Source organism: Curcuma longa, chromosome 11 (assembly GCF_044706935.1).
Source record: "Curcuma longa cultivar G26 ecotype Majalengka, Jawa Barat chromosome 11, ITB_CL_G26_1.1, whole genome shotgun sequence".
Taxonomy (NCBI): domain Eukaryota; kingdom Viridiplantae; phylum Streptophyta; class Magnoliopsida; order Zingiberales; family Zingiberaceae; genus Curcuma; species Curcuma longa.
The window spans coordinates 27,136,377-27,149,632 of NC_133871.1; the positions used below are offsets into that span (position 1 = coordinate 27,136,377).

The following is a 13,256-nucleotide window of genomic DNA, read 5'->3' on the forward strand; positions in this document are numbered from 1 at the left end:
CTAATCAAAGTTATCAATTTTGATCGGAGTGATAGGATCTGCAACTTCGAAGTGCCCAACTAAACGAGCAAAGAATACCATCTGTTGTTCCAGTGTGAATTTGATGTTCTCAGGCTGTGGCAAAAATCAATGCATCAGCAACTCAAAGCCTGAAAGTGAAATCAAAGTCTACATTGATCACCTTTCCGAACCAATGTTGCTCTCCTTCGTATTCAACTAAAGCAACAGGCAAGCCCTTGTCCTTGAGAGCCTTGTGTATCATACGAGCATGAACAGGTGGCACAACCTGCATACAAAATGAAGGTAGTCAGGATTTGAGGGGCCATGGATATGTCCTTAAATAATCAGAATTGCTAATAAAGGTGGTAGTTTAAATTAATACCTTATCATTTAAGCCGTGGAACAAAATCACTGGGCAGCTAAACTTATCGACATGGTTAATGGGAGACCGTTCAAGATAAGCCTTCTGATCTCCTGTAAGTAGCAGAAGGATAAACCGTACGTGTATTGTCCATTGCAGTCAGAAATGTGTTCAACAATCTAATTCAACAAAATGAACTCACCAACAAGATGATCAAAGTAGTGGGATTCCAACTTCTTAGTTTCTACCGTCAACGGAGACAAATCAGGTACCTTAAAAGCGACAGCAAGAAAGTGATATTGGTTGAGGTGATATATAACACAAAAAATGTGAAAAAGGTACACCACTAGCAAGAACATACAGGAATCCACAAATTCAAACAAAAATCACAAGGATATTTGTAGCATAATCATCTGTAGTTGGGGAGCACGGAGACATGCAGAAAGAATTTTGCTCAAGAATCAATAAGCGAGCAGTGTTTGGTCAATCAAATAATCAACAACAGTAACCACTATATCAAGTTTTAACTAAGAGTACATACAATTGAAAGTTCACAATATTATAATGCTTCCCTTTAAGTTCTAAACAATAAGAAGAAACTAGAATGGTCCACTAGTTCGGAATTTAGTTATAAAACCATGCTTGCTCAAGATATCACAAGTCAAAGTGTCATAGTAATACATGTAATTGTTCGATTGTGCAACAACAATCTCAATGGAACACTGATGCGCATATCCCTTTTGCTGAAAGCTTGCAGGTGGAGGAGATTTGGCAAAAAGGTCATGGGAATTGGAAATTAGTTCATTATGACAATAGAAAAGAAACTAATACAAGAATGGAGTCATGCTTTAAAATCTGGAGGAAAAAAATAATAGCACTTGACAAGAGCATAAGAATAAATAAGTGGGAAAAAACAATATGGTTAAACTTAAGAAGGTTACCTGTGACACCTTGGACCAAAGTAAAACTAAATAGAATAGTGCCTTACCCCATGCAAACAAGCACCAGCTTTAAACGTCTCTTTAAAAGCAAGAGAAGCTAATGCGGTGTATCCACCAGCTTGTCCTCCAGTTACACAAAGTCGTTCTCCATCTACCTTCCCGCTTTCTACCTTGAAAAGCAAGATATTCATTTCCTTTGCTGTAAATAAAGTGGTTATGTTTAATTAATATAGGAAACAGCAGCCAAAGAGATACCAGAAACTTTGCGCAGCTGCAACAATCATTGACATCAACAATACCCCACTGTCCTCGAAGTCTTTCTCGGTATTCTCTCCCATAACCTATAAAGCCATTTAGTTTAATCGATAAAATGAAAATTCCTTCACAACTTGGATTCTACAAACCACAAGTTGTAAAAAAAATGAACACCGTGAAATTTTAGGTGGCAATTTTGACGGGATAAAATCCATTATAACTGGCTACTAAAATCAAACTGCCATAGCAGTAAGCACCCATTAATATATGGTACTAGAAAATAATAGAGTTTGTGACAAAAGGTGAAGCCGTCACCTTAGCCATTGTGGCAAACACTTATGCAAGTACCAACTGCACCAACTCGTGGGGGCAAAAAAAAAAAAAGAGGAACAAAAACAGAGAGTTCAGATATACAACCAGTACTTCCTCCATAGTTGACATCGACAAAAGCCCAGCCTCGACTAGTCCAATAGTGGATTTTGAGATTCAGTCCAGACCTTGTTTCAAATGTGGGCCCTGCTGCAAGATTGTTAAGAGACAAGTGTTGCAAATTTTTATCAAAATAGGCACTCAGATCAGATCTTCACAGATAAATTTCAGCACTAAATTTTAAGAAAATAATATTTTTTTTTGTCAATTTAGGATATTCTACAAGCATTGCACTTTGACACTCGGCCTACTTGTTTCAATGATGATGTACTACAAAGTGAACACATCAATAAGCTCACATAAGGATCTTAGGCCTATGGATTCTCTATCTTACATTTAAGAAGCAAGCACAAGATTATCATATCCAAATGGTACATAATCCAGAAAATTCATAACTGAGATAAAGTATAACCTCACTTAATGAAATGAATTTAACATTAAGGTTTAAAATATCTAGCCGTGTCGAGGTTTTGGTCTCGGACCGGAACGATACAGTTTCGGTATCGTATCGGTATAATTTTGGTATTTTTAAAATATAAATATATTAATTAAAATAAAAAATTTAATTTAAATATTTAAAATAAAAAATATAATATTTTTAAAAAATATATTTTTTAAAAAATATAATTTTAATTTTATAGATTTTAATAAAGCCTATTTAAATTATCTCCCACTATAACTAGGAATTAATTATTAAAATCTGATTAAATCCTAAGTTTTAAAATCGAAAAAAATTGAAAAATCGCGAGTCCGCGACCACTGTGGACGCGCACGATGGGGGCACGCGTGGCCTGCGAGCGCAGGTGCACCGCCGGGCCCTGGTAGTGTCGCCGATCAGGCGGCGCCTCCGGCGGCATCGACAAGGCCGTGCGACGCCGTCGGAGGCATCGCCGAGGGGCGGCGCCTCCGATGGCGTCGCCGAGGCGTCGCCGAGGCCGCACGACACCTCCGGAGGTGTCGGCGAGGCCGTGCGACACCTCCGGTGGCATCTTCCGGCCAGAATTCATGTGCCGCTGCTATGCTGGTGTCGATCCATCGACGAAATAAGAATTTTCGTCGATATCGCATGATACGGCTCAAGATTTTAATCCCTATTTAACATATCAAATATAAACTCACTAAATCAAATGAATTTGATACTCTTATCATCATCGTCATCAACATCACTGCATCAACCATGAACCATTTAGTGTCGGCTACATGGACAACATCTCTCCAGTGTATAAATGTTAAGCTGCATAATTAGTAATATTCAAAACTCTTAAGTCATTTTCAATTATATTAACTTTTCTTTTGCTTCTTTTACCTCAAATCTTCAGTTCTAGTTGATTCAACTTTCCTATCTATAATTCATTGATCACTTCTGAATACATCCAATCATCTTAACATCTTAAGATGTTTTCTCTCATTTTTATCATTTGTTGGAGCTACATGTAATTGCTCCTGAACAACAGCAGCATTGTTTTTTTTTTTTTGAGTATCACCACAAATCTAAGTGTTCCAAAGTCCAACTCACAATCTAAATCATCTCTAATTTATAGCAAGTGAGACCTAATTGTAGCTAAACTATTACTTGAGCAATCATTAACATCTCGTCATGCTTAGAATTAGATCTACTTTTATATAATTATCACAACCCCTTTGAATGAGAGAATTGACCCATCAACAATATCCAAAGTACTCTATCCCAAGTCACTCATTCAAACTTATAAAGAATTTTCATTAGCCCACAAATCACCATGTGGAACTAAATTGGTCTATCACATATGACTCTAAATTCTCTTCTTCGTTTCAACCATCCATTTACATGTATAAAAAAAATGCTGACATTAGGAACATTTTATGTTTATTAGCCGTGACTACTAAACTCCTACTAGATACAGATCTTATTCAGGCCTCCATTACCACCTTATACATCTGCAGAAATCCAATGACAATCACATTGCACAAAGAATGCATTTCCCAGCTCAATATTTAAGTGACAAAGATAGCAAGTAAATGTACAAAACTAAGGGGTAGCAGTTTAAAAGAATATGTGTATGTGTATATATAAGGAGAAAAGAAATAATTAAAGTACAAACCATGGTTTTCAAGCAATAATGGTGGCTTTTCATCTAAGGATGCTTTGTAGGTGGGACTGGAAGGAGGGTAAAAGTATGCATAAGCATTCTGACCAGGATGCTCAGTTGGAAACTCAATAACTTCTGGAGAGCTGAAGTATGAATCATATTTTGTTGCATCTGGGGAGGAAGACCAAAGTACTGAAGATTTAGTTGCATTTGATTGGTTCACATCCAGATTCACCTGATCAAGTAAAAGGATGTAGAGAGCAGCTAATCCTGGTGTAAGTGTAATCACATATATGCTAAAAAATTTAAATGACACATTGTCAAACCTTGACAATCGATAGTGGATGGGTTGCAGATGCCCCTTCAACATATACACAAGAGCCACAACTGACCTGTTAAAACCCAAATGTATCAAACTTTGATACCTAAACAAATATGTTAAAACTTGGTACCTTAGTAGTAACTAAATTAATTGTATATTATTTTGAGGGGTGCATATCATGTTGTAAATGCTCGTGATACTTGTTAGAGGGGCATTCGATTATCAGTTAATGCAAATTTCAAAAGTTCCATGAAACAAATTGTCAGGTAAGGAACAAGTATCTTTTCTAACAGCAAGAGAACCATATAATTAATGGTAAAAAATTATAAACTTACTAAGTTTCCAATATCAGTAAGGTGAATATCAAGCAATGAGAACCAATTTGTACCATAATCCAAGATTCCAAGGAACGACATCCCATTCTGCCTGCAAAGCCGAAAGTTATTCTGATCATACTAAAAGCACAGACAAATATCCAAAGGCCCCAAAAGGCAGTATAAAAGTAGGGTGTACTTTTACAAATGAATTTAGAAACCTGTAAGTGCAGACAATTTTGCTACTATTCAAATCTTTCCAAACAAAATCATATGAACTGATGCCAAATACCCATAGTGGCTTGGTAAATTCAGCATCCAAAGAATAAATAGCTACCACTTCATTTTTCTTTTCATCCTGTGACACAAAGATGCAATGAAAGGATACTTGATAACAAAAGATAACATCAAATGAGAAAAAAAGAAGTGAAAAAAATATTAGTCCACAGAACTCGCATGCTCAAATAATTTGCTTCTTAGAATTTAGAGCATGAATTTATGGGCACAGTAAAGTGATCGAGTAAATGAAGCATAATGAGGTGATTTTTAGAACTATCTTATAGGGTCATCCTGAAATTTAATCATAATCTTTCAAAAAAGGAAAAAAAGGGTGTCACCATTAAATAAAGGAAAAGAATGAGAGGGAAAAAAAGAAAAGAACAGTGTCGGTGGTTCTTTTCAGATAATCACTTAATATCTTCCATATCATCATACAACTTAGTTACATCCGCCAAACATAATTTTTTCTTTAGCTCAAAGTTTGAAGAGGTCAGTAAAGTATTTTCACTAGGCATCTAAATCTTAGAGAAGAACAATATCTCATGTTATCGCTTAAAATTGTCTCCCCGTCAAATGTCTTATTATGGAAACCTCGCATCAAATTTTTCATTGAGAAAAAAAGAGGGCCATGAATGTTGCATGTCATCTCGTAATGGAACTTAAATTAGTTCTCCTATTCACACAAGCCATTTCTTTTAACTCTGACAAGAGGGAAAAAAAAAGATAGAGATAAATCATAACTTCATGGCATTTAACAAAAAACTACAAAGTTTCTAACTTGTCATACATTGAATTGCCCAGCCAAGTTGAAAGGGATCGACATGGTAAGAGAATGTAAAATTATTTATCATTTTTAGAAAAAAATTGGGAACCTAGTATTAAATTTTAAAAAATTATGAGCTTTGTTACAAAATTGCTATTTAATACCCCAACCTAATCCTCCTCCCCAATCTGTGTTTTATGTTCTTCCTCATGAAGCAACACCATCACCCTCCCTTTTCTTCCTCATGACAAATCCCAAACTTTTTCAAACTTTCCTCCTATATTTGCACTCAATGGAACCTAGTTTTAAATTTTTAAAAATTACGAACTTAGTTACAAAATTGTTATTTAATACCCCAACCTAATCCTCCTCCCCAATCCGTGTTCTATCTTCTTCCTCATGAAGCAACACCATCACCCTCCCTTTTCTTCCTCTTGACAAATCCAAACCTTTTCAAACTTTCCTCCTCTGTTCGCACTCCAAGCACCTACTCCATGTTTGTTGTTGTCATCATAGCAACAACGCTTGAGGTGGTCATATACAATCACCACTGCCACATGTGGTCATCGTCTCCAACTATGACACACGAGATCCTACAACCCTGTTCCCTCTTTCCCCACAGTACTCACCCTGTGATATAATTTTATCGCAATTGGAGAGTTGCCATAGTCAAACCCTCCTCTTTTTTTTTCCTTTTTACAATTAAGCAACATGTGTAATAATCCCTTTTTTGAAAATTATCATAGTTATCTCATATCTATATATATATATATATATATATAATACAGATTAATAAGGTGTTAGATCATACCAGCTAAAACACACAGATAAATAAGGACTCAAAACTCCTCTAACTAGAGAATCTAAGGATGCACCAAATTGACAAAGGGAAAAAGAAGAAGGTTCAATTATGACAACTCACCAATAGAGATGAAATTGGATCACCCAAGAATGTGAGGGAAGAGGATTCCTATGGGAATTTAAAGCATGAATTTATTGGAAATGAGGTGTTTTTTAGAACTATCATACAGGGTCATCCTGAAATTTAATCATAATCTTTCAAAAAAGGGTATCACCATTAACTAAAGGAAAAGAAAGAGAGGGAAAAGGAAAAGAACAGTGTTGGTGGTTCTTTTCAGATGATTGCTTAATATCTTCCATATCATCATACACCTTACATCCACCAAACATAATTTTGTCTTTAGCTCAAAGTTTGAAGAGGTCAGTATGGTGTCTTTCACTAGACATCTAAATCTTAAAGAAGAACAATCTCTCGTGTTATCGCTTAAAATTGTCTCCCCATCAAATGTTTTATTAAGGAAACCTCACATCAAATTTTTCATTGAGAAAAAAGGATGGCCATGAATGCTACATGTCATCTCTTAATGGAACTGAAATTAATTCTCCTATTTACGCAATTCATTTGTTTTAATTCTGACAAAAGGGAAAAGAAGAGATAGAGATAAATCATAACTTCATGTCATTTAACAAAAAACTACAAAATTTCTAATTTGTCATATATTGAATTGCCCAGCCAAGTTGAAAGGGATCAACATGGTAAGAGAATGTTAAATTATTTATCATGTTTAGAAACAATTAGGAACCTAATTTTAAATTTAAAAAAATTATGGACTTAACCTAATCCTCCTCCCCAATCTGTATTCTATCTTCTTCCTCATGAAGCAATGTCATCACCTCCCTTTTCTTCCTCATGACAAATCACATACATTATCATACTTTCCTCCTCTATTTGTACTCAATGCCCGCCATCTCCATGCTCCTTGTCATCATAGAAACAATGCTTGAGGTGGTCATATACGATCACCACTGCACACGGTCAATAGCCATCTGGGTCATCGTCTCCAACTATGACACACGAGATCCTACAACACTGTTCCCTCTTCCCTCACATTCCTTCACCCTATGATCCAATTTTGTTGCAACCGGTGAGTTGCTATAGTCAAACCCTCCTCTTTTTTTCCTTTTTACAATTAAACAACACGTGTAATAATCCCTTTTTTATAAATTATCATAGTTATCGTGTAATAAACATTTTTATATATATTTCATTATGAATGTAGTACAAGCAAGTAAAACACTCAGATAAACAAGGACTTAGATCGTACCAGCTCACCTTGAAAACTCAAAACTCCCCTAACCAATGAATCTATAAGGATGCACCAAATTAACAAGGGGAAAAAGAGGAAGGTTCAATTATGACAACTCACCAGTAGAGATTAAATTTGGATCACCCAAGAATGTGAGGGAAGAGGATTCCTGAGGGAAGAAGGAGCTGTTGTAAGATCTTGTGTGTTATTACTGGAGACGATGGTCGCATGTGGCAATCAAGCGTGTGGCAACAACAATTGTTGCTATAGGGCAAGGCAAACACGGAGTAGGCACGTGGATTAGGCGGAAAGCTTGGAGGGGTTTGAGGGTTTGTGAAGAAGAAACAGAGAGTGGCGGTTGCACTTCTTTGTGAGGAAGAAGATAGAACAAGGGTTGGGAAGGAGGATTAGATTAGGAAATTAAATAGCAATTTGTAAATGAGACATCCAAAAATCAAATTTACAACTAAGTCCCTAATTTTTTTAAAATGATAAATAATATAACACTAAAGTTATACAAATGCAAACCTATAAAATTTAAAGGATACTTTAGACTTTAGCTTTCCTATATACAACCAACTTTGTACTTTACAGTACATTATTTTGCCAAGAGGTATACTACTAAGACTCCAAAACATAAAGCTAGAGCCAACTTTACCCATCTGTATAAGTTCCAGAAACCGCTTCCCCGATCAGTAATGAAGAACAACTCCCCTACAAAGTTACACAAAAAAATAACAAATATAAACAATATGGAGACAAGGATAGATCCTATGTTTCATCACATACAAAAAAATACCTTTGGGTGACCATTTGGGTTCAGTTGGAGATTCAACTATTATAGGATCGCCACCAGCAACACATATTCGGTTGGACAAATCTCTGTGGTTTGAAGACCCACACTAAATTATATGGATAATTCAAAAGTAGATCTTAAAAAAACACAATTTAAAGCTACATATCAACAAGAAAAGAAGAAGAGAATCTAAGCTACCCTTATATTGATATAACAAAGGTGAAACTCTAGAGGTCTACCTTAAATTAGCAAAGTATAGAAATGAAATGAGAAAAGCTTCTGTTAAGAAGCTAGAAATATTTCTGTGTTGATCAAACCAAACATAACAATCTAAGTATGCACTATTAAGGTTGTTATTCTCACACCATTTTGAAATAACATGTCCTGGAAAGCTCTAAAGATGATTCAGATTCACATTAGTTAATAATAAACAAGAGTAGCATAACTATTTGCTGTAACAAAAGTCTGCTCCGAATTGATATAGTTTTATGTTAACCATGAAAATAAATAATATTCAAAGAAAAATATCATATGAAGCAAGTTAGGTTTGTCCAAGAATTTCCATGTAAATTAGAAAATGATGATATGAAATTATGAATCGAACTGTATAATTCAAGGGTACCAGTAATGCTAATTCATACATGGATGATAAGTTGTTGATTATAATTTAATAAATGATAACATAATTGTCTAAATTATAATTCAAACTTAAAAATATTGCAAGTATGAAGCGACTCTGGTTCAGCAAGTACAAAGTTTATTAGTGACAGATGTACAATGTTTATTAGTGGATGTAATACCAGAATAAATAAACTGATGCAAACCAATTATCATGTAAGATCAGAGTGCATCATTCTCTAGGATGACTAATTGATGACCACAAGGGCATGTGATGCAGAGTACAAGATGTTTTCAAATGTTTTCTTATAATTTGTTCCTTTTATATATTTTTTTGCTATGGTAATTAATGTATGAATTAATTGGTGAGGGTATCCATACATAACACAGACAATGTTTGCCCAACTATATAAAATTGGCTACATGAATCTTATCTCATCATTGAACTCCATGCAATGCTATAACTGGCAAGGGTCATGACAAACTCCATGTTTATTACCTTTATTTTTTAGTATAAAATCTATATAAGTGAACCTAGGTTGTGAAGTGAGATATTAATGAAATTATTTTCACAGATCTCTTATTCTCTCTTCTTTTCCATCTATTCTCCTCCTCTCTCTAATCTCCCTCTTTGCTTCCTTATACTCTATTCTATTTGTCTTCACTTTTTTGCCCAGCATCAACGTACCCATCCAGCATGATAGAAAGATACCAGCAGGGCAACTCTTTCCTACTTTACTGGAAATGCTAGTTCAGAACTACAAAAGTTGCAAAGCCTTCCAAGCATCTAGAGTAGAAGTCAACCAGCACAATACTCACCCATTTTCAGAGAAATACCCAACCCAAAGTTCAGCTTTGTCCCAAGGCATGTTAGGATGGCTCCACTCTATCCATGCCATTCTCTTCCCATTTGGATCTACCCGCGGAAAGGCATAGAAATCATTGCCAACAACCAATTCCTTTGGTTCTTTAGTACATGATTCAGAAAACAAAAAAAGTGCTTCAATTTTTGTCACTGTAAGCAAGTGTCTAGTGAAGCAAAATTAAAATGTCTTACCATTAATACCTATAGCATTCAGATCTATAGAGGCAATTATAGTACTGGGGTTGTTCAAGCTACCTTTCCGGTGATCTGTAACAAAAACATGCATCAATAGAAGATAAACAGTTGATTTGTAAAACAAAATTTTGACTACCAAAATGTCCAGCAAAAAAGGTTTCTAAATTAGACTGTAACAGACCTTCCATGACAGTAAGATAGCGGTTGAAGTGAGGATCATAACTGCCATCAGCATAACAGACTAAAGTTCCACCATAGTCAGGGGTAATTGGTATTGGTGCAGAACCTGCTAGAAGTGAACAGATATATCTTGTAATGTTTATCAGACTATTAAATTAAATAAGAAATAGTAGTATTAGTATTAACCTTTTTCTGCTGATGCACCATGCATACAGAAAAACGTAAAGGTTTTAGACAAATTATGGTAGCCCTAATGACAATTGCCCAGTTTGTTCTATGTGGTGTTTTGTATCCTTTTATGGAGCAAGTAAACCAAAACACTGACATAATCACTTTTAAGTTCATGTTCTTAGTTTTTCATCCATGAAAATGCCTTTAAACAAAAAGCAGAGAAACGTCTAAAAGGACCAACAAGGCAAAAAAACAGGAGTAATAGTCATACTTCCAATAGTTAATTTGTATAACCGTTGATCCTTGCAGTTTGAGAAAATAACTGTATCGTTCAGTACAGCAAAAGCACAGCCACCAAACACTTGGGCCAACGTCCTTGGTGCAAACTCTGGAGGTATGATATCCATTGGTTTTTCTTCCATACTTGCTGATTCCTTAACAAGCACAGTGCGCCTGAATGCATAATGTAGTTAGTAGTTCAGATGACAAACATGTGAGAAATTGCAATGTTAACTTGAGTTTTCTAGAATATCATATATTTATAAAAAAAATGATGCAAAGAGAGGCATCCGATCAGTGGGATGATTTTGAATTTAGATCGTCCTCAACTTGGAAACGGCTAGTTCGGACTCAACAATTGCAACTTTAATTAAAAATTACACAATAATGAGTGGTATTTACTCATCCAATCAAATATGTACAGAAGGTAAACAGACCCTGAAAAGAAATTAATAATACGATACATCAAGTATTGATACACAAAGCAAGTTAATGACGAAAAAGTAGTTGGGATGAGGAAATGAAGACATAAAGGCAATGTATGTGTATTGAGCATTGTTATGACTTGTAACTTAATACCATTCCCATTTGTTGGCAGTTTTGGAGCCACAAGCGCCAAACTATTCTTGTGGAACAATGCTACATCATGCCAATATCAGTGCAAAATCCTATCATCGCCAAATTTCTTGATTTGAGAAGGAACCAACCTATCCCTACCACCTTGAGTCTAACAAACAAGTGCTGCAAAAGCTTAGCATACAATTAGGCAAGGCTGCTTCTAGCACACTAAAGTCAGTTCTCGACTCCTTAATAGCCTTAAGAATGTTTGAAAATCACATCTAGGTTGTGGAACTAGACTAATGTATGTTGCTGATTCTGCAGCTTTCCATCCAAACCATACACAGGAAATGAACACTTTTTTACAAAGTGGAGAACCATCACAAATCCAACTGCCACTTTCTTCAACAATTTATAAAAAGAGCAGTCTTTAGTGATTCACAGCATATGGAAGGTCAAGCAGAGCATTTGTAGCAAAAATAATTTTTCACCCTTAGAGTTCTAGTGTTGCCTTATCCAGGCATTGCGCGACCACACCACAAGCCACTTAGTTGACTATTGAATCTTCAATGTATGGCATAACAGGGTTTAGAACACAAATTAAAACCTAGGCTAACGATAAATTAGAAATGCTTCACACGATCTCGAATCATGACAAAATGATAGCAAATCGAAAGTTAAACCCTCCACTGACCCTCCTTCGTCGGGCCGACTCTCGATCCAAACAAGCCGGCCATCTCCAGCGACGGCCATGCCTCCGAGCTCCTTGCGAGGCCTGGAGACGACGTCGGCGGTAATCGGGGACTTCCAAGAGCCATAAGGCGCGGTAACCTTCTCGGCGGCGTCGGGAAAGGACGACGTCGTGGTCGACGCAGCGGCCATGGCAGTGAAAGGTAGAATGCGCCGGATCAGGCGATGCCTCGTGCAGCGCCGAATGCCGAGTAGCTCAGAGAGCCGTCAAACGACCGCTGCTATGCGATGATCAGGCACATGAAAGCATATCAAGAATACCGATCGAGTGACCAGAGAGCCGTTGAGCTACAGTTGTTATGCGATGATCAGGCACATGAAAGCATATAAAGAATACGACCAGAGAGCCGTTGAACTACAGTTGTTCTGCGATGATTAGGCGGCCTATAAAGAATACCGAGTGGCCAAAGAGCCGTCAAACGGACGCTAGCTGCTGTGCGATGATTAGGTATATAAAGAACGGCATTTAAATGTATTATAACAGTACGGCAGTACCGTGAACAATAAATTTTTAATTTTAAAATTTATTATAAAATCTTGAATAATACTCACTAATAAATATCATCAATTAATTTTTAAGACTTTCCTAATTTAAAAATATTAAACTATTAAATTTTTGAATAATTAGATCAAACATCAATATCGATTTTAATTTTATTTGAAACTTATTAATAGATTTTAAAATTTTAAATCACTTTAAATTAAAATTAATATTTTTTAAAAGTTTGCTTAATATATTTATGCATTCTAATATGAATTTGATGTAAATTAGGAGCAATGAATTTTTAAATTTATAAAATATTTAATAAAATTTATCATAAATTTATTATAAAGCATGAGAAAATGATACTCACTAATTAATACCACCAATAAATTCTATGACTTTTCTGATTAAAAAAATATCAAACTTTTAAATTTTAAAATAGCGTAGGCCCATAAGCCAATTTTGTTTAAAAATGATTAATGGACACAGAGAACTCCAAACCATTTTAAATTAAAATCA

At 35.5% G+C, this 13,256-nt stretch overlaps 2 protein-coding genes across 2 annotated transcripts in view; both read right to left on the bottom strand.

Moving 5' to 3' along the window:
• LOC141838760 (dipeptidyl-peptidase 5-like) lies at positions 1-12,385 on the bottom strand. The gene is made up of 18 exons (XM_074726326.1): positions 12,198-12,385; positions 10,938-11,119; positions 10,497-10,604; positions 10,313-10,387; positions 10,075-10,222; positions 8,641-8,723; positions 8,500-8,555; positions 4,913-5,049; positions 4,713-4,803; positions 4,382-4,447; positions 4,068-4,290; positions 1,975-2,076; positions 1,558-1,643; positions 1,350-1,472; positions 564-633; positions 383-474; positions 182-286; positions 1-114 (listed from the first exon to the last, which is right to left on the bottom strand). The coding sequence occupies exons 1-18, from the start codon at positions 12,383-12,385 to the stop codon at positions 1-3; spliced, it is 2,049 nt and encodes a 682-aa protein (XP_074582427.1).
• Positions 12,386-12,411: 26 nt separating this feature from the next.
• LOC141837492 (uncharacterized) overlaps positions 12,412-13,256 on the bottom strand; it is a 5,098-nt gene continuing 4,253 nt past the window's right edge. Inside the window, exon 9 of the mRNA XM_074724878.1 lies at positions 12,412-12,474. Coding sequence (XP_074580979.1) covers positions 12,412-12,474 — 63 coding nt within the window. The remainder of the gene's footprint in view (positions 12,475-13,256) is intronic.